Raw genomic sequence first — 21880 nt, 5'->3', positions numbered from 1 at the left:
CTACTATACGTGGCGGACCCGGCGGAGGGGATGCCAGAAATAATGCGGATACTTGGGGAGTTTGGGGATTTTTCAGGGTATAAATTGAACATGGGGAAAAGTGAGTGCATCCAGGGGAGCAGAGTAGAGAAATAGAGGACCTACCGTTGAGGAAGGTAACAAGGGACTTTCGTTACCTGGGGATCCAGATAGCTAAGAATTGGGGCACATTGCATAGGTTAAATTTAACGCGGTTGGTGGAACAGATGGAGGAGGATTTCAAGAGATGGGATATGGTATCCCTGTCAATGGCAGGGAGGGTGCAGGCGGTTAAGATGGTGGTCCTCCCGAGATTCCTCTTTGTGTTTCAGTGCCTCCCGGTGGTGATCACGAAGGCTTTTTTTTAAAAGGATTGAAAAGAGCATCATGGGTTTTGTGTGGGCCGGGAAGACCCCGAGAGTGAGGAAGGGATTCTTACAGCGTAGCAGGGATAGGGGGGGGCTGGCACTACCGAGCCTAAGTGAGTATTATTGGGCCGCTAATATTTCAATGGTGAGTAAGTGGATGGGAGAGGAGGAGGGAGCGGCGTGGAAGAGATTAGAGAGGGCGTCCTGTAGGGGGACTAGCCTACAGGCTATGGTGACAGCCCCATTGCCATTCTCACCGAGGAACTACACCACAAGCCCGGTGGTGGTGGCTACACTGAAGATTTGGGGACAGTGGAGACGGCATAGGGGAAAGACTGGAGCCTTGGGGGGGTCCCCGATAAGAAACAACCATAGGTTTGCCCCGGGGGGAATGGATGGGGGATATCGAATGTGGCAAAGAGCAGGAATAACGCAACTGAAAGATCTGTTTGTGGATGGGAAGTTCGCGAGTCTGGGAGCGCTGACCGAGAAATATGGGTTGCCCCAAGGGAATGCATTCAGGTATATGCAACTGAGGGCTTTTGCGAGGCAACAGGTGAGGGAATTCCCGCAGCTCCCGACACAAGAGGTGCAGGACAGAGTGATCTCAAAGACATGGGTGGGGGATGGTAAGGTGTCAGATATATATAGGGAAATGAGGGACGAAGGGGAGACTATGGTAGATGAACTAAAAGGGAAATGGGAAGAAGAGCTGGGGGAGGAGATCGAGGAGGGGCTGTGGGCAGATGCCCTAAGCAGGGTAAACTCGTCGTCCTCGTGTGCCAGGCTAAGCCTGATTCAGTTTAAGGTATTACACAGGGCACATATGACTGGAGCACGGCTCAGTAAATTTTTTGGGGTGGAGGATAGGTGTGCGAGGTGCTCGAGAAGCCCAGCGAATCATACCCATATGTTTTGGTCATGCCCGGCACTACAGGGGTTTTGGATGGGGGTGACAAAGGTGCTTTCAAAAGTAGTGGGGGTCCGGGTCGAACCAAGCTGGGGGTTGGCTATATTTGGGGTTGCACAAGAGCCGGGAGTGCAGGAGGCGAGAGAGGCCGATGTTTTGGCCTTTGCGTCCCTAGTAGCCCGGCGCAGGATATTGCTAATGTGGAAAGAAGCCAAGCCCCCGGGGGTGGAGACCTGGACAAATGACATGGCGGGGTTTATAAAGGTAGAGCGGATTAAGTTCGTCCTAAGGGGGTCGGCTCAAGGGTTCACCAGGCGGTGGCAACCGTTCGCCGAATACCTCGCAGAAAGATAGACGGAATGGGAAAAAGAAGGCAGCAGCAGCAGCCCAGGATCGGGGGGGGTGGGAGGAGGAGGAACCAGAAGGACTCTCAGGGTTGTTAATATATACTGTATAGTATGTATAGGTCGTTGCTACAGATAATTATATATTGGACTGTTAAATTATATTTTTGGAGAGTGTTACTTGTGACAAGGCAGTTGCCAATTCGGGCTAGTTTTCATTTTTTTTTGTTATTTATTATTTATTCATTTTTTGTTTATAAAATAGGTCATTGTTATTTGTGTTGTTATAATATTGTGTAAAGGATGCACAATGTACTGTGTTGGTTGACAAAAAATTTTCAATAAAATATTTAATTTAAAAAAAAAAAAGAAGGGAGGGAGGCAGAAGACGGGAAATTATAGGCCGGTTAGCCTGACTTTGGTCATTGGTAAGATTTTAGAGTCCATTATTAAAGATGAGATCGTGGAGTACTTGGAAGTGCATGATAAAGTAGGACTGAGTCAGCACGGCTTTGTCAAAGCGAGGTCATGTCTGACAAATCTGTTGTTTGAGGAAGGAACAAGGAAGTTAGACAAAGGAGAATCAGTGGACATGATTTATTTAGATTTCCAGAAGGCCTTTGACAAGGTGCCGCATAGGAGACTGTTAAATAAGTTAAGAGCCCATGGTGTGGGTGTTCAGGGTAAGATCCTGGCATGGATAGAGGATTGGCTGACTGGCAGAAGGCAGAGAGTGAGGATAAGGGGGTCTTTTTCAGGATGGCAGCCGGTGACAGAGGTGGCGTACCTCAGGGGTCGGTGCTGGGACCACAACTTTTCACAATACACATTAATGATCTGGAAGAAGGAACTGAAGGCACTGTTGCTAAGTTTGCAGATGGTACAAAGATCTGTAGAGGGGCAGGTAGTATTGAGGAAGCAGGCAGCTGCAGAAGGACTTGGACAGGCTAGGAGAGTGGGCAAAGAAGTGGCAGATGGAATACAATGTGGAAAAGTGTGAAGTTATGCACTTTGGAAGGAGAAATGGAGGCATAGACTATTTTCTAAATGGGAAGATGCTTAGGAAATCAGAAGCACAAAGGGACTTGGGAGTCCTTGTTCGTGATTCTCTTAAAGTTAACGTGCAGGTTTAGTCGGCAATTAGGAAGGCAAATGCAATGTTAGCATTCATGACGATAACCAACAATAACAAATACAATAGCAATCCCCCAACCAGCATTCCCATCAATATACAAACCCAAACATCACCCCTACATCCCAAATACAGAACAAGAAAGACCAAAAGAGAATCCACAGTCATCCCACACATGGTAAAAAATAAACAGTACACTCAACCCCCACCTAATGTTCGATGGCATCCAATTCTTGAAAGTGCAAGATAAACAATGCCCATGAATTGTAGAACCCTTCCATCCTCCCCCTCAACTCAAACTTCACCTTCTCGAACGTTAAAAATTCCAGCAGGTCCCCCGCCACACTGAGGCACAGGGCGGAGAAGATTACCTCCACCCAACAGGACCCGCCTTCAGGCAATCAGCGAGACAAAGGCTAAGACATCTGCCCCGCACCCGCCTGCAGCCCAGGCTGATCCAACTTGCAGAAAATGGCTTCTAGGGCCCTGGTTTGAACCTCACGTGCACCACCCCAAGATGACCTTAAAGACCTCCCTCCAATGCTCCTCCAGCTTCGGCAGGACCAAAACATTTGAACATGGTTTGCAGGGCTCCTCCCACAGCACTCACTCGCAACTTCCACCCACTCAAAGAGTCGGCTCATCCTCGCCCTTGTGAGGTGCGCCCTATATACCACCTTCAACTTTATCAGTCCCAACCTCGTGCACGAGATTGAGGCATTTACCCGCTGGAGCACCTCTCTCCACAGCCCGTCCACCATACCTTCCCCTAACTCTTTCTCCCAATTTGCTTTAAACCCCTCCAATGATACCTTGTCCTCCCCCAGAAATCTTTCCATAAATTGCCGATACCACCCCCTTCTCTATTCCCCCTATCGTCAATACCTCCACCAACAATGTGGAAGCCGGCGCCATCGGGAAGCTCTGAACCTCCTTCCTGGCAAAAGCCCGGAATTGCAAATATCCAGATACCTCACCCTGGCCCAGTCCATATTTCTCCCCCAACTCCCCCAGCCTCGCAAAACAGCCCCGCTGAAACAAATCCTTTAATACCCTAACTCCCCTCTCCCATCTCTGGAATCTCCCATTCCACTTCCCTGGCTCAAACCTATGGTTCCCCCTAATCGGCATCTCCCCTTGACCCTGCCCAAAACTTAAAGTGCCGCCTCAACTGCCTCCAGATCTTCAACGTTGCCACCACCACCGGACTCCCAGAATATCTACCTGGGGCCATCGGGAGCGACGCTGTTGCCAATGACCCAGCCTTGACCCTCTGCACAAACTCTCCTCCATTCTAATCCACTGGATCTCTCTCTCTCTTCTCTTCTCCCCCCCCCCGACCCAACTCCTCACCTTTTCAGCATTCGCCGCCCAGTGATAATACAATAGATTTGGGAGGCCCAACTGCCTGCTGTCCTCTCTGCGGAAGTACCTTCCCCCCCACACAAAATAAACAAAGTAATCATCTTCTCCACCTCCTTTAAAAAATATAAAGATCGGCAGGCACTGAAACAAAAACCGCGGCAACACATTCATTTACATCGCCTGCACCCGACCTGCCAGCGACAGAGGAAGACCATTCCACATTGCCATGTCTGCCGTTACCCTCCCACCAAGCTAGTAAGATTGTACCTACGGAGCATCCCCAGTCCCATGCCATCTGCTCCCCTAGTTAATGGGAATGTTGTGGCCATGTTAATTGCCCCTTAATTGGAAAAAAATAATTTATTTTTAAAAAGAGGAGATCCAGGCTGCGTTACAGCAGATGCAATCAGGAAAGGCACTAGGGCCGGATGGGTTCCTGGTGGAGTTCTATAAAAAGTTCATGGATTAATTGGGTTCATTGTTGCTGGGCATGTTCAAGGACTCTTTGGGATGGGGCGCTCTCTGGGGGACATTGGGGCATGCGTCCATTTTGCTGCTTTTGAAGAAGGACAAAGACCCCAAAGAGTGTGGGTCATACCACCCGATCTCCCTGTTGAACGTAGATGCATAATTGCTGGCCAAGGTGTTGACTTTAAGACTTGAGTCAATCCTCCCCGAGTTGACAGAGGAAGATCAGACGGGGTTCGTGAATGTGCACAGGTTGCATAATGCAGCGCCTTCCCCTGCGATCAGTCCAGTACCGGAGAATATTGTATCTCTGGAAGCAGAGAAGGCGTTCGACAGGTGGAGTGAGAATACCTCTTTACAGTTTTGGAAGAATTTAGGCTGGGTCCGGGATGTGTGTCCTGGGTGTGGCTACTGTATGCGAGCGTTTGCACTAACAGTATGACCTCTGAGGTCTTTCGGTTACATTAGGGCACGAGGCAAGGGTGTTCGCTGTTTCCTTGCTGTTTTTATTGGCGGTTGTGCCGTTGGCCATGGCATTGAGGGCCTCAATGGAATGGGATCGTTGCCGGGGGGGGGGGGGGGGGGGGGCGTTGAGCACAGGCTATCATTATATACTGATGATTTGCTGTTATACGCAAGGGATCCACAGACCTCTGTTGGGAACATCATGAAGATTTTGCAGCGATCCGGGGCTTTTTATGACAAAGCAGAATTTAGGGAAAAGTGAATGTTTTGTGGTAGGAGTAGTGTGAGGGGGTTGCCGTCCTGGGTATCCCAGGCTGCTAAGAGAAAAATAGTCTAATGTAGAATAACAGGTTAATATCTGAGGCTGGACAACAGTGAGCACAGACCAGAATCTACAAGCCAGACTAGTGAAGCAGCAACAAGTCCAGAGCTCAGAACAAGCATGGATTCTGCACTGCCATTCTCAGAACCTTTCCGAAGCACTGCAAACTCACAACAAGCTCAGCATTGAGATTGCTGGTGACAGAGGTTTTCTGGAATAGATTTGCTTCTGGTTTACACAAGAAGTAACAAAAGGATCAGATCTGTACTTTACTCTATTCAGTTGGAGTTATTGCTGATGATGTAACAGCCAAACAGGAAATTAATGAGGCTTCAACCACTGACTATGAAATCCTCTGGGTATTTGATTCGTATTTGAAAAAAAATTAATTATTGAACAAGCAAAATTTAATAAGAAAACAAAATAAGAATGCAAGGATTCTTGTATCAATGACAGGCTGGCAGAAAATTCTGACTATGGAATATCGAGGGATGAATTGAATAATGATCATATAGTAATTAGGGTGGTAGATGAAGCTCTGTCAGATCGCTTGCAAATGAGGGAAAATCCAAACCTTAAGGCAATTCAAATTATGCGACGGACCAAACTCAAGGTCAAATCGAGTGGTTTTCATGGCAAAAGCGATGTCCCTAGGAAACTAATGAGTGAGGCTATTCAATGCGTCGGGCAGAGAGTAACGCACTCTGATACCCAGTAAGGAGTTAATCTCATTAATAGAGACTCCTGATCACATTCCTGAGAGGACAATGAGCTCACTGGAAATAAACCATATGGAGTATTGTGCTGTAACAACGCCACAACAAAACTTATTACACGTGGAGCCGGAAATGTCCCCACCAGGAGGTGTACCCATTGCCTATTGTGTGGAATAGGACAAGAGATAAGAGACACGAACTACGGGCCATTCTTGGATGAGCCCAGGAGACAAATCGATGAACAGTACAATAAGACTGATAAGTTAAATTCCAAGGCTAGGAAGATAGGAGGATAAAAGGTGACTTACAAGCTGGAGAACCTACAGAGAGAGACCAGGACCAACTCTCCAGAAGACGACCCAAAGTGAGACTTCATGAAGGAGTGCCGCTGCACCAGGCCTGATCAACCTGAGGGCAAGTGCATAATATCACATACACAAGAATAGTTTTAATTTATGTAATTATGATATTTTGTTCGTAAGTTGCTTTTCTTGCAAGAAAGCATTGTGATTGTTTAAACTTAAATTTGTGTCTCAGGGTTGTTACCCGATAGCACTGGAAAACTTGTGGGACGTGTTTCCAGTCACAGGTCAACAGCACTGAATCAGGAGGCTGCAAAATCTGGAATAAGCCACCTACTGCTATCTTGAAATGTTCTTGGGGTGGCAGGAAAAACCTGCAGAAGGGGGAGGACTGCCCAGCATGGGGAGCAGAATGCCACAACTGTGGGATGTTAGGAAAGTTTACAATTGTCTGTCAATCTGAAACACAGCCTGTAAAAAGAAAGGAACAACAACAAGACCGAACCAGATACAAGTGGAAGAACCACAGAAAAGGCATTAACTTTTCTAAGGGCAGTGAGTGAAACAGAAAATAATTACTGGAGCATTAGACTAGAAGTGGACAAGCACCCATGGAGTTTAAATTACATATGGAGCAGGTGTTTCAGGCTTATCTGACAAAGTAAAGTGGCTGAAGCCACCATACACTAAACCATCATCCATCCAGGTGGGACCACTCTGAAAGTCATAGGACAACACCTGGAAAAATTAAAAGTACAAAGATAGAGGAATCAATGAACCTCTATGTCATACAAAACCAAGGATCATTGTTATTGGGTAGGAAACTTTGCTTACAATTGAGGCTGATTTACAAAGTTGATGAAGTTGTGATGAGCAGTACAGTAACACATTCAGGAACTAATTTCTGACATTGTACACAGGCTTGGAAACTGAATATCATGTAACCCCAAGAGCTGAAGCTAAACCATTTTGCTCCTTCACACTGAGGAAGGGGAGGTGGTGGCGTAGTGGTATTGTCACTGGACTAGTAATCCAGAGACTCAAGGTACTGCTTTGGGCTCCTGGGTTCGAATCCCGCCATGTTGCAGCTGTACAAAACTCTGGTGCAGCCGCATTTGGAGTATTGCGTGCAATTCTGGTCGCCGCATTATAGGAAGGATGTGGAAGCATTGGAAAGGGTGCAGAGGAGATTTACCAGAATGTTGCCTGGTATGAAGGGAAGATCTTATGATGAAAGGCTGAAGGACTTGAGGCTGTTTTCGTTAGCGAGAAGAAGGTTAAGAGGTGACTTAATTAAGGCATACAAGATGATCAGAGGATTGGATAGGGTGGACAGTGAGAGCCTTTTTCCTCGGATGGTGATGTCTAGCACGAGGGGACATAGCTTTAAATTGAGGGGAGATAGATATAGGACAGATGTCAGAGGTAGGTTCTTTACTCAGAGAGTAGTAAGGGCGTGGAATGCCCTGCCTGCAACAGTAGTGGACTCGCCAACACAAAGGGCATTCAAATGGTTATTGGATAGACATATGGACGATAAGGGAATAGCATAGATGGGCTTTAGAGTGGTTTCACAGGTTGGCGCAACATCGAGGGCCGAAGGGCCTGTACTGCGCTGTAATGTTCTATGTTCTATGGCAGATGGTGAAATTTGAATTCAATAAAAATCTGGAATTAAAAGTAAGTGATGACTATGAAACCATTGCCAATTGTCGTAAAAACCCATCTGGTTCACTAATATCCTTCAAGGAAGGACATCCTTACTCGGTCTGGTCTACATGTGACTCCAGACCCACACAGCGATGTGGTTGACTCTTAGAATGGCCTAACAAGCCACTCAGTTGATGGGCAATTAGCGATGGGTAACAAATGCTGGCCCAGCCAGTGATGCCCACAAATCAAGAATGAATTTTTAAGAAAGGTCCTTCACCCAACTCTGGAACACATATTATGGCAGGGGGTTACCTCCAGTAATTATACCAACAAAGTGGTGTTCTGGAATGGGCAGAGTCCCAAAATCTAATGACTTAATTACAGCAGTGTGTGGAATTGACTCAAATAAACAAACGTGAGATTCACCTGATAGCATCAGTGGGTGGAAGACTTACCAAATTAGCAAAAAGTACCCTTTTCATCAAATTAGATGCAGTGGCTTGTGGCAGTTGCCTCAGGACACAGAATGGAGACTTTTGACCACTTTGATAAAATTTGGTCATTATTGCTTTAATAGATTGCCATTTGAATTGCTCCTGCACCAGAAATATTCTGGGGAACGATATCTCAGATGCTAGAAGGCATGCAAAGAGTAATATGCCATATGGACAACAGATCTGTACACGGTTTCGAGGGGAGAGCATAATCGTAGAGTGAGAATCATCCTCAAGGTTCTACAGCATACAGGTTTGATTCTAGTGCACATGGATCCAGAACTGCTGATCATCATAGCAGCAGCATCTACAAGTCTGGATGCGGTTTTGTTTCAAGTTCAAAAATATGGTAAAATAAGTCCTGTTTATTACGCCACAAGAGACACAGAGAAAACGTATGCAATAATTGAGAACTACGCATTAGCAGCAACATGGGCGTGCAAGAAGTTCTCCGATTACATTGTGGTTTAAAATTGAAATTGACCACACGCCTTTGGTCAATCATCTTAAGAGATTCTGAAGCTGTTGTCGAGAATTCAATATTTCAGACCGAGACTAAATGAGGTATAATTCATTAACTGGATGCGTTCAAGGGAAGAACTTGGTGATAGCAGATGCACTATCAAGAATACCGTGGAAGGGCCGAACATGGAAGATTTGAATTTCATCAGGAAAGTGGAAGCGTATACTTCACCTGTTACCACGTCATTTTCAACCCAGGGTCGTGACCCGCAGGCGGGTGTTCTCAATCACAGGGCCATGCGTCCCGGCGTTCCCGCTGTCAGGAAGTAGTGCCCGACGGAGTGACCGGCTTTTAAAAATGCCGGCCGTGACCAGCTTTCAGAATGTCTGCCATTCCGCATCCCTGCCGCCTCAGCAGTGCGCAGGCCCAATGCCCAGCGGGGCAAACTGCCTCCTCCTGACATCAGCGCGCTGACCCTGATCCAGGAGCACACTTGTTTTTATATCGCCGGAGTATTCCTGCCAGGAGCGGAATCAGAGAGCTGGTCACATACCCTGTACACTGACATCATGTGTTCTGGATGCAAGAAACTTTCCTCCATTTTGTAGCTGCTAGCAGTGCTGGCGTGAGCTCCAGGGACGCTGGTGTTCATCCATGAAGAAGAAGCTGAAAACAGGAACAAATCAGCATCAAGATGCGCGTGTGTTTCCTCCGGGTGCTCCGGTTTCCTCCCACAGTCCAAAGATGTGTAGGTTAGGTAGATTGGCCCTGATAAATTGCCCTTAGTGTCCAAAAAAGGTTAGGTGGGGTTACGGGGATGGGGGGGGAAGCGTGGGCTTGGGTAGGGTGCTCTTTCCGAGGGCCGGTGCAGACTCGATGGGCCGAATGGCCACCTCCTGTACTGTAAATTCTAAGATGATTACTTGAGGTGTGGGTTATTAATTGTGCCACTGCAAATCGGATTGTAAAGTTTGTGTGTGTTATATGCAGGGAAGCACTGGCAAATGAAAGTTTAAAATCCTCAAAACTTCAAAGGCATTTGAAGACTTAGCATGGCGAGTTCTAGGACAAACCTTTTTATTTTCAGTGGATGCAATGAGATCTTAAATCATCAGCTAAAGTCCTTATCAGAAATGAAACATTGAATATGACAAAGCAAGTGAGATAGTGAGGACCAAGCAGGCTTACCTTTCACATTAAAGGTAAGTGAAAAGGTGAGTCACGAAGTTTGGTTGGCATGGGTTGTGAAGGTCAGCCGGCATGGGTCCTGAATATTGGCCGGTTGGTAAAAATGGGTCCTGGGCAAAAAAGTTTGAAAAACACTGCATTATCAAACACCACTCCTGAAAAGAGATTACAGGAGATTAAACAAACGCAACAGCAGGTTGACAAATGTATCCAAATGATGGAATACTACCAGAAAGGATGGCCTGATTATACGCCGAACAACCCGTACTACAGCAATACTTTGAACAGAGAAAGCATCTCACAATCATCGATGATTTCTTAGTTTTTAATGACCGACAAGTCGTCCCTTAAACACTTGAACTTGAGATTCTCCAAAAAATTCTTCAAGGTCACTTGGGGATTGCAGAATGTCGAACAAGAGTCCAGCAGTCAGCCTGGTAAGCAGGCACTTGTCATTCTATATAAGAACCAATCTCAAATTGCTTTGCATGAATAGCTTACAGCATAGCAAACCACTGTTATCCTCCACTTTTCCATCGAGGCCATGAGAGCACCTGGCAATGGACTTATTTGAGTTTAGAGGCAAAGTATTTATCCATGATAACTCCTCACCTGAGGAAGGAGCAGCGCTCTGAAAGCTAGTGATATCGAAACAAACCTGTTGGACTTTAACCTGGTGTTGTAAGACTTCTTCACGTATTTATCATCGTTGATTACTACTCCAGATGGATTGAAGTGAACAGATTGCACAGCATCAAAGCAAATCCGGTCATCAATCATTGAAGAGAATCTTTGTGACACATGGCATCCCAGACATTGTTGCATCAGACGATAGTCCAGTTTGCTCACAAATTATTTTACAACTTTGCGAAAGAATAAACTAGCTCAACTAGATATCCTCAGACGAATTGAGAAGCTAAAAGGGGGTTCAAACAATCAAAGAATTGATGAAAAAGGAAGAAGATATTAACTTAACCCTTCTTAGATACAGAACTTCACTGCTGCAAAATGGGAGTTCTTAAAAGGAGGACAACTAAGAATGCAAATTCCAGCTCCGCAAAAGAAACTACAATCTAATATTACTTCAGGTGATCATGAGAATCACAGGGAGCAACAGAGACACAAACAGGCTGATAACTTCAACTTTAGACACAGAACCCAAGACTTGAAACAGCTGCAGCCCAGGGAGTGTGTGTAGATACGAGACCAACATAAAGGCATAATTATGAAACATGCTCAACAACCGACATTGTATAAGGAGAAACAAAAACACCTTAATATTCTTGGAAAGAAAGTCAAACTAAACTTGGGCTTACTACTCAGACCTGGATGGAAACAGAATGTGACAAAGCTCTACATCCACCCAGGACAATTATCAAATGAAGAGAAAGCGCAGATAGTCCTCGACCTCAGAATGAGATCAGAACAAGATTAGGGAGGTTGGTCAAGGCACCTCCGATGTCAACCCTGTGACGTATGAGACTTTGCAGAGAAATGAGGGAGGATGTATATAATTAAGATAAAGGGTGGGGGCGGGAGATGATGTAGAGTAAATCGTTAACAGCAGAAGCAACTTGCACCTGAAGCTGATGTAACTATGATGCAATGTCATATGACCAAGTAACAGACCTGGTGGGAAGGAGAAGTCTGGCCTTGTACAGAGTTACTGGGATGTACATGGAGCTTTAAATAAGTAATAATGGTTTTTACAAGCTACAGTCTTAAGTAACTTTCTCAGGGAAACTGTCAAGCCCTAAAGAACCCCATTTGGACCCCAAACACAAGACAAAACAGTTCAGACCATCATTTCCAATCCCCTCTGGCTGTAGGAACTGAAGGACTGCTAATTTTGGATCATTGTTTAAAATGGGAGAATGAGATAGCCGAAATAATTATAGACTGGTCAGCCTAACCTCGGTGTTAGGAAATGTATTCAAAACATTTCTGAAAGGAAGTGTGAATCGCCAGTTAAAAGACAAAGATTGACCTGGATGGTCAGCATGGATTTTACTGACTAACTGGGTTGAATTTGTTCAGGTGGTAATAAGGAGGATCAATGAGGATAAGGTGTTTGGTGTCATCTACATGGTTTTTGGCAAAGTTGTTGACAAAGCCCCATATGGCAGACTGGTCAGAACGTTAAAATGTCATGGGATCGAAAGAAAAGTGGTGCATTGGATCCAAAATGACACAGTGCCAGGGAAAAAAGGGTAATGGTAGACGGGTGTTTCTGTGACAGGAAGGCTGTTTCCAATGGAGTTCCGCAAGGATCAATAGTGGATCCCTTTCTGTTAATTATATACATCATGATGTAGACTTGAATATAGGAACATAATTAAGACATTTATAGATTATATGAACATTGACAGTATGGTTCATAGTGAAGAAGAAAGTTGTCTGCTGCAGGAAGATATCACTGTACAGGTCAAAGACAAAGGTAATTCAATATGGAGAGGTGTGAAATAATACAGTTGGGGAGGGCAAATAAAGGAAAGGAATACACAGTAAATGGGACGATTTTGAGAAATTTCGAGGAATAGAGGGACCTTCGAGGGCGTGGAGGTTAACCCACTGCAGCAGACCATGGGTGAAGGCATAGAGCAATGTTTTTGAAACTTCCTTTCCTGGGGCTCACTTTTACCAGCCGGCCAACCTTCGCAACACACCATTTTCGCTTGCCTTTAATGCAACAGGTGAGCCTGCTTAGTCCTCACGATCTCACTTGCTTTGTTATTCAATGTTACATTTCTGCTAAGGACTTCAGTTGATGTGAAATTCTCGATTCATCCTTTGAAATAAAATAGAGAGGTTTGTCTTCAAATTCACCATGCTTAGTCTTCAAATGCCTTTGATGTTTTAAGTTTTAAACACTCATTTTCCAGAACTTCCCTACATATAACACATGGGTTTTGCATCCTGATTTTCATGGGCACAATTAACAAACCCATACCTCAAGAAATCATCTTTATACTTCTTTGTACCTGATTTCAGTTTTTTCTTTGGCTGTTCACCAGAGGCCCTGGGGCTTTGTACAGAGCTAACACTAGCACTACTTTGTACTGCCATGGACATACCTGAGCAGCTCTCTCCAGAAAATTCAGATCTGATATCCTGGGCAGGGGGTACACTGCCTGTTTGTGTCTCTGGCCCTCTCTTCCTTATATCAAAACAATCCATCTTCGGTTCCTTGCCTTGCTTGCTCACAGATGGAAAATGGAAATATCTCTCCTCTGATTTTGCGGCAAAAGCTTCTGGCAGGAAGACTGCATCGTTCCATTTAAAAGCCGGTCATGACCGGCATTCTCAATTAAAAGCTAGAGTACTGCATTCATTTCTGGTAATCACATTACAGGAGAGATGGGATCATATTAAAAAGGATATAGAGGAGATTTACAAAGATGTTTTCAGGAATGGAGATTTTTAGTTGTGAGGAAAGATTGGATAACCTTTGGACCAGAGGAGCTTGGGGAAATTTGATTGAGGTGAATAAAATTATGAGTGGCCAAGATAGAATGGATACAAATGACCTATTTCCCTTAGCAGTGGTGTCAATTAACAGAGAGCATAGATTTAAAATAATTAGAAAAAGGAAGACAGGGCGATGAGGAGAACATTTTCATCCAGTCGGTGGTGGGAGTTTGGAACTTTACTGCATGGAAGAATGGTAGAGGCAGAAACTCTTGACGCACTTGGATATGCATTTATCATGCTGTACGGATAGTGAGATTAGACTAGTTATCTCTTTTTCAGTCAGCACAAACAAGATGGGTCAAATGGCCACCTTCTGTTCATAGACTTTCTGAGTAAGCAAGCATAGAATTGTTTTTTAAAAACTACACTTAAAATGTAAGAAACATGTTATGCCACCTTGGGTAATTCTAGCCAAAATCTTGGTGAGGAAATAAATTAAAATTTCCTCCCAGTTATATTGGCAGTTATGTTATAGTGACTAACAAGACTGTGATTCTTGAGGTTGGAAAATAAATGTGTTCTATTTTAGCCCTACAAAATGCTGCAGTGGCTAGATTCCTGCAGCTAGTTTTATTTCAAGAAACTGATTGATAAGCAATTTGTATCAATTAATTTTGCCTCAAAAGAATCATGGAGAGAGCCTTAAATATATATCTTTTGTTTTTAAGTGGGAACACATTCGAGTTTTTTTTAAAATGTTACTTTTAAAAATAAATAAATATGGAGCATTCTACACTTCATTCTGTATTATTAAAGCAATGCGGTAAAATTATATTGATTTATGTCTTATTGAGATAAATATTAAATTGATAATTTTATCACATTGCCACCATTGAAGTTGATATTGATAAAGCTTAAATATGTAAGCATGGTTTTGAAAATATGTAAGATAATTCAAAATACAGGTATAAGACTTTACCAACTTGGTAACGGCAGGTGGGTTTCTATTGAGCAGTGTAATCTTATCGTAAACCAATTAATAATTCTATTGTAAACTTATCACAAAACCAAAAAAATTGTTTATATTATATACTGTAACTGTTTAATGTGAAAATTTTAAATCTGGTCCAAATTAAAGAAGGAGGCTTTATGAAATGACTCAGACATAATGAGAATTCAGGTAAAATGCATCATTTAACCATCATCACGAGGGATTTGGGTTCAATTTGTGGCATAGTTTAGTTTGTAAATTGGTTCTGATAACACTGGGACATCTTTGACCTTGTGTGAGGTTTAACTGTCACTAATTCTTGATCTCTTTTTCTTTCTTTGTTTTGTGACTTCACCTTCTTGCTTAGCAAATGGAAGTTCTAGCAGTAAGTGATGGTTCTTGTCTTCTAGACATATTAACAGTGTTGGAATCGCAAACTGACCATTGTTTGCCGCGTTTACATTTGTAACCCTGCAATGTGTCTGACATCATTCATATATGTGTGCAGATGTTGTGCAGCTGCCAAAGAATGCTATATGTTGCTTTCATGTCTTTTTGATGAAAATTATACAACATGCCTTTGAGTAAATAATTACTGAAAAGAAAAAGATAATTTTCTTTCATTGAACCATCTGTAGGAAGTACTGAATACTAAAATAAATAACATTGTATGTATTAAATTTTTGATTCTACAGACATATGTATAACAAGCAGGCAATATTGCTCTTGAATTGTGCACATATGAATATGACCAACCTGGTACTGGCAACATATTTCAGAAATTAAAGTTGATGATTCAAATGGAATGTTAACCAAGTCTTTTTTTTATTATCGCTGCTCTCAAAGACCTTTTAGGATTCCAAAGTTGTGGTTTGTTTGTGTAGAAGATAGGTATTCAAAAATATATGTTTTTTATAATTTAAAGAAGGCTCTTTTTTCTGTCAAACAATTTTAGGGTATGAACATTTGTTACTTTTCTGAAATATCAAATTTAAATACAGTATACCTAAAATATATAAAGTATGACCTTGTTTTTCATTTGTAATCTGTAATCAGCAACAGAAATGTTAAATTTGTGGAAGTTCAGACACACTCCAAAAGGAAACCATATTTTCTATCATGATTTGTGTTCTCTGATCAGATTTAAGAATTTTGTATTCTCCGTATGATTTGATGAGCTTGGCAGAACACTAAATTAGTTTCTTTCCTTAAATATAGAATGTGTAAACCCTTATCTAGAAAATGTAAAGTAAAAATTATAGAGGCTGGTTTATTTTCCAGTATGTAAAATTTATCAGAATATGTATATGTATGAAAAGCATGTGTAGAGAATATTTAGTGAAGCATACTATTGTTGAAAATCTAATTTGTTTCTCACTTTTTGTATTGTGCTGTGGTTTGTGTGTTCATGTACTGACAGATATTTACAATGTTTCCTAGCTTTTAAAAGGAGGTTTTGCAGCATGAACAGAACAACATAGTGATGTTAAATATACACAAAGACAGCTCATCATTGAATTTAGCATTTAATTTCTTGCTTTGGTTGTTTTGTTCAAGTAATAATTCTGCTCAATATCTGATGTCTGTTTTTGAAATATTGCGGTACAATATATAATACATTGAACAGATTTGAAAAATACCTATGTCATTACAAGAATGAAATAGCCAAAAATTTTGTTTTTCTTTGCTGATTCTGGTCTAGAGCTTCTGGTCTCTGGATTGTTGGAGATTTGATGTACTCCTTATGTTGCACTTCGGTGGCAGCACGGTAGCGCAGTGGGTTAGCCCAGCTGCCTCACGGCGCCAAGGTTCCAGGGTCGATCCCGGCTCTGGGTCACTGTCCGTGTGCAGTTTGCACATTCTCCCCATGTTTGCCTGGGTTTTGCTCACACAACCCAAAGATGTGCAGGCTAGGTGGATTGGCCACGCTAAATTGCCCCTTAATTGGAAAAGATTAATTGGGTACTCTAAAAATGTTTTAAAAGTTGCACTTCGGAAGCCCTCAGAATTCCCAACACACTGACTCCATGGGAAATGTGAACTTCACATCGGCAATTCAACTGCTCCACCACATCGTCCAAAAATTCTCCAGTTCCAAATTAGAGTCAGAGACCACAGACAGTTCTAACTTACCTGGATAGTTACCCAGGGAATATTATAAAGAAAAATCTGAGTCAAACTACTAGTAATTATACTACTGACCCTGTCCTCCCCCTGATCCACCCACTGATCTTCCAATTGCCCACCGTTTGACTCCCTAACCTCCCCTCCGACTTGACAACTGCCCATCACCAGACTCTTCCCCCAACCTCCTGACCTATCTACCCACTCACCCAGCTGACGCCCTACCCACCTGCCAACTTATCTCACCTACCTACCCACTGACACATTAACTCATATCCTCGATCACGGAGAAGCTTTAGGACCTTTAAATACTAAGCAGAATGTGGCAACAAGTGCTTTAAAAGGGGGATCTGGCTCGTCTTTCCCTGTCCCCTTGATGGACTGTGCGCTTCACATTTCTGGAAGAGTTGGGCTCCAAAGACATGGCCAGAATTGCGAAGCATCGTCTAGGGGCTGGAAAGTAAGAGCAGAACTGCAATCTGACGATGATTGCCACTCCTCAGAAGATCCGAGCCTCTGTCTAAATGTGTTTGATATACTTAACATTTTAGCAACTGAACTATATGTGCAGTGTTTCCTAATGACAGTTTCTTGAGTAAGTTGAGTTTTAAGATTAACAATTCTGATGAGCCACAGTGTTTATTTAAAAAGAAATAAAAAAAGACACTGTTGTTCACTTATTCAGGCCAATGATCAAGAACGCACAACCTATTATCCAGAAATGTCATAAAGCACATCCAGCAGTTTTAAAATCATGAAAATATTCACCCAGAAATGATTTGATCCATTGATGCGCATCCCTCTGGTACCCATACTATCCAAGCCTAGCTTCAACTGCATGTATCTCCACTATCTTGCCCAGCAAATTACTTCAAATATTTATCACCTTTCGAATAAAATACTAATTTCTGAATCAAACAGTGTTTACTTCTGAATAGTCACAATTTTGAATCTCTAGTCCTTTTGGTTCAACATACTTTAATCATTTTGATATTTTATACTTTTGTGAGTTTCCTTCTCACCTCTTCACCACAACCCCCGTCCAATTAATATTTCCTAATAGTTCATCCCCTTTACAATTGTGATCATTTTGTGCAGTTTGACATTTTTTTTCTTTGCTCAATTCTATTGGGCACTCTAAATTTATATTTAAAAAAAGATTGTAAATACACATGGAACTAAAGTAAATTATGGAAACTGGCTTTGAATATATTGCCGCATATTTTAGTGGGTGATGACTTTTTGTTAAGCTGATTGCAATTTGATGTTACCTGTGCTAATTATAAGAAACTTGAACTGCATTACTTCCTTTTATATTTCCGATTAAGAGCTATGCTTATTTTCAATATTCTTAGACTGTTGACCATCCTTTATATTTCTGTTGATTCTTGAATTTTCTAAGTATATACAATCTGCGTTGTTGATGAAGCATGAAATAATTTGTTTGCCTAACATTGAGAGGGGACCAAAATTTTACAGTTCAAATAACAAGTCTACTGAAGCATCGCAAGTTGATAACTGAATTTATGCTGTTAAATCAGCTTCCTGGCACCATTGAATGCAGTGATATGTCTCTGTTAGTTCTTCATTTTCCTCAAAAAATGTATAAGAACAGAAACTAAACAGGGCTTAAAGTTAACCTTGGTTCTTTTCAATTGTTTCATTTTCAAAAGGGTAGTGATAATGAGTTCCAAAATGCCTACAGATATACAAATTTGAAGCAGGAGTAGGCCATTCGGCCCCTCAAGCCTGCTGTACCATTTAATAAGATTGTGGCTAATCGGATTGTAACTTCAATCCCACATTCCCACCTACCCCCTATAACTTTTTGAGGAAGAGAGTTCCAAAGATTCTCAACCCTGAGATAAAAGAAATTCTCCTTCCTTCTATTTTGAATGAGCGACCCCTTATTTTTAAACAGTAACCCCTAGTTCTAGATTCTCCCACAAAAAGAAACATCCTCTTCACCTTATCGAGACACCTCAGGACCTTTGATGTTTCAATCAAGTCGCTTCTTACCCTTCTAAACTCCAGTGGATACAAGCCTAGCTTGCCACCCTTGCCTCATAAGACAACCCGCCCATTCCATTTATTAGTCTCGTAAACCTTCTCTGATCTGTATCCAATGTATTTATGTCCTTAAGTAAGGAGACCAGTCCTGTATACAGAAATTGTTGCAGCACTCACAAAATGAGTGAAAAGTCTGCCCTTTCAAAAACATGGACGGCACAGTGATCAGTACTGCTGCCTCAGCACCAGGGGCCGGGTTCAATTCCGGCCTTGGATGACTGTGTGGAATTTTCACCTTCTCTCACTGTCTGCATGGGTTTCCTCCGGGTGCTCCAGTTTCCTCCCACAGTCCAAAGATGTGCAGGTTAGGTGGTTTGGCCATGATAAATTGCCCCTTAGTGACCAAAGATGTGCAGGGTTAGGGGAATAGGTTAGGGAGTGGGCCTAGGTAGGGTGCTCGTTCAGAGCTTTGATGCAGGCTCAATGGGCCTAATAGAATCCCTACAGTGCAGGAGGCCATGATTCAATGTAGAAACTAATATTGACCAAAGGCAGGGTATCATGAAGTAAGCTTATGCTCTTAGCATCTTCACAATCAAATTGTCTGTGTAGTAATGGGACTTGGCTGTTTCTGCAACTTCCAGCTCAATTTTTGTTTACATAATAATCATTGAGTAGTATAGTTAGCTTATTTTGTTAAATTTCTATGCAGAAATCATAATATCAAATAAAGAATGTAAATTCAGTGAGCTTAGTGCTTCACATTTTTATTGTACCACATAAACACGGGAATAGTAACTTATAGATATCAGTTCAGAAATGGGATTTAAAATTATACTGAGGAAAATATTTCATGATGTGGTACGGTGCTTTCTGAATATAATGGATTTAATTATTTTTTCACTTGCTGTTAAGATATCAGTCTGTCAGAGTAACGCTCGCTGCTTTGTGTCAGATGCGCCAGTGAGCTGACTTTTTTGTTTGCTTTCTGTGCTGGGGCTGTAACTGTGATTGTAGTGCAAAGGTCAGTTTTCATCTACCCTTCCATCAGCTTGACATTGTATCAGCTCATTTTAAGCTGCGCAGTTAGCCAGTAACCATTTTTAATCTATCTTCATTGCAGAAAGCAGGCTGTGATTAACCTTCAAGTTACTGCATGTGCAGTAAGCTAAGGAAGGTACTAATTTGCCTGCATTTACTCTTTAGGAGTTGGAGCTGTGTCGAAGGCTATACAAACTTCATTTCCAACTATTGCTCTTGTACCAAGCCTACTGTAAACTCATCAGTCAAGTTGACACCATAAAGCAAAAAGCTGAGGTAACTTTTAAGTGATATTTGCAATTATTTTCTGTGTGCTACCATACCAGACCTTTTTTAATATGCCTTGCGTTATTTTATAAATACTTTTTCAGAACTGATTCCTTTACAACAGTTATCGCTTAACAAATTGTTCCACATCCTCCTCTAAGTAAATCTCCATCCTCACTTCTACCAGAATATGTAAAAATTGATTATATGTTATTTTTGATGCCCATCATACTTTTACCCACTGCGGTTCAATTTAATTCTTCATTCCTAAGCCTTCCTACCTTCTCTGATTGTTGTTTTAGTTAAATGCATTTCAAAAACTTATTATTATCTGTTAAACATTTCAAATTCCCTGGAACCAATTTTGTAAACCTCTTCTGCACTCTACCCAATGAGCTCACATCTTTCCTATAGTGTGGCACCCAGAACTGTACACAACACTCCAGCTGAGTTCTAACTAGTGTCACTCAAAGGGTTGTGGATGCTCCGTCATTGAATATATTTAAGACTGACATGACAGATTTTTGATCAGTCAGGGTTATGGGGACCCTGGCAAGAAAATGGAGTTGAGGCCAAAGTTCAATCATGATCGTACTGAATGGTGAAGCAGGCTCAAGTGAGACTTCATGGTCTACTCCTATGATCTGAGAGGATGCTTTTGCCAACAGCAATCCACCCTCCCTAATCTCGATGCACCATGAAGCATACGTCCCAGCTGGCTACTTTAAGAACTACCATCGCTGGGCCTCTGACAGAAACCTTTATGTCCTCTTTGGCCACAGGTGAGATCCCAGAGGATTGGAGGATAGCCAATGTTGTACCATTATTTAAGAAGGGTTGCAAGGATAATCCGGGTAATTATAGGCCAGTGATCTTGATGGCAGTGATAGTGAAATTGTTGGAAAAGGTTCTCAGAGATAGGATCTATGCATATTTGGAATGGAATGGTCTTATTAGCGACAGACAGCATGGTTTTGTATGAGGGACGTCATGTCTCACTAATTTGATTGAATTTTTTAAGGGGTGACAAAAATGACTGACGAGGGAAGGGCTGTGGATGTTGTCTACATGGACTTTACTAAAGCATTTGATAAGGTCCCTCATGGCAGGCTGGTGCAAAAGATTAGATCACATGGAGTCGAGGGTGAACTAGCTGGATGGATCCAAAACTGGCTTGGCCATAGAAGACAGAGGGCAGTAGTGGAAGGGTGCTTTTCCAAACGGAGGTCTGTAACTAGCAGTGTTCCGCAGGGATCATTTTTTTTAAAATTTAGAGTACCCAATTTTTTTCCAATTAAGGGGCAATTTGGCATGGCCAATCCGCCTAGCCTGCACATCTTTGGGTTGTGGGGGTGAAACCTACGTAGACACGGGGAGAATGTGCAAACTCCACACGGACAGTGACCCAGGGCCGGGTCCTCAGCGCCGTAGGCAGCAATGCTAACCACTGTATAAAGAAAAGCGGGAGAGGAGCTGGAGATTTAAAAGCGCAAGAGAGGAGCCGGAGATTTAAAAGCGCGGGAGAGGAGCCACCTCCTCTAACCTAAGGGGTTGAGTGAATATCAGGTAAGCTCTTTCTTTGTCTTGTTTTATCCGCAAGTTATCTAGAGGGGATGCCAGGGAAGGCAGTACAATGTTCCTCCTGCAGGATGTTTGAGATGACGTGTCCCTGCTGATTTCACCTGTGGGAAGTGCACCCCTCTCCAGCTCCTCAAAAACCACGTTAGGGAACTGTAGCTGGAGCTGGATGAACTTCGGATCATTCGGCAGGCAGAGGTGGGTCATAGATAGAAGCTTCAGGGATGTAGTTACTCCGAAGAATGAAGAT

The 21880-nt window shown here is 42.6% G+C and overlaps 1 protein-coding gene across 4 annotated transcripts in view; it reads left to right on the top strand.

Annotated features, from left to right (window-relative positions):
• The window catches only part of fryl (furry homolog, like), a 683156-nt gene that overhangs the window by 644873 nt on the left and 16403 nt on the right, over positions 1-21880 (top strand). For 3 of the 4 annotated variants that reach the window (XM_072496733.1, XM_072496730.1, XM_072496732.1), the window contains 2 exons: positions 14978-14995; positions 19951-20061. In XM_072496733.1, coding sequence (XP_072352834.1) covers positions 14978-14995; positions 19951-20061 — 129 coding nt within the window. The remainder of the gene's footprint in view (positions 1-14977; positions 14996-19950; positions 20062-21880) is intronic. The other variant, XM_072496731.1, reaches the window with a different exon arrangement.

This window comes from Scyliorhinus torazame, chromosome 3, assembly GCF_047496885.1.
Source record: "Scyliorhinus torazame isolate Kashiwa2021f chromosome 3, sScyTor2.1, whole genome shotgun sequence".
NCBI lineage: Eukaryota > Metazoa > Chordata > Chondrichthyes > Carcharhiniformes > Scyliorhinidae > Scyliorhinus > Scyliorhinus torazame.
This window is presented reverse-complemented; position numbering and strand designations above follow the sequence as displayed.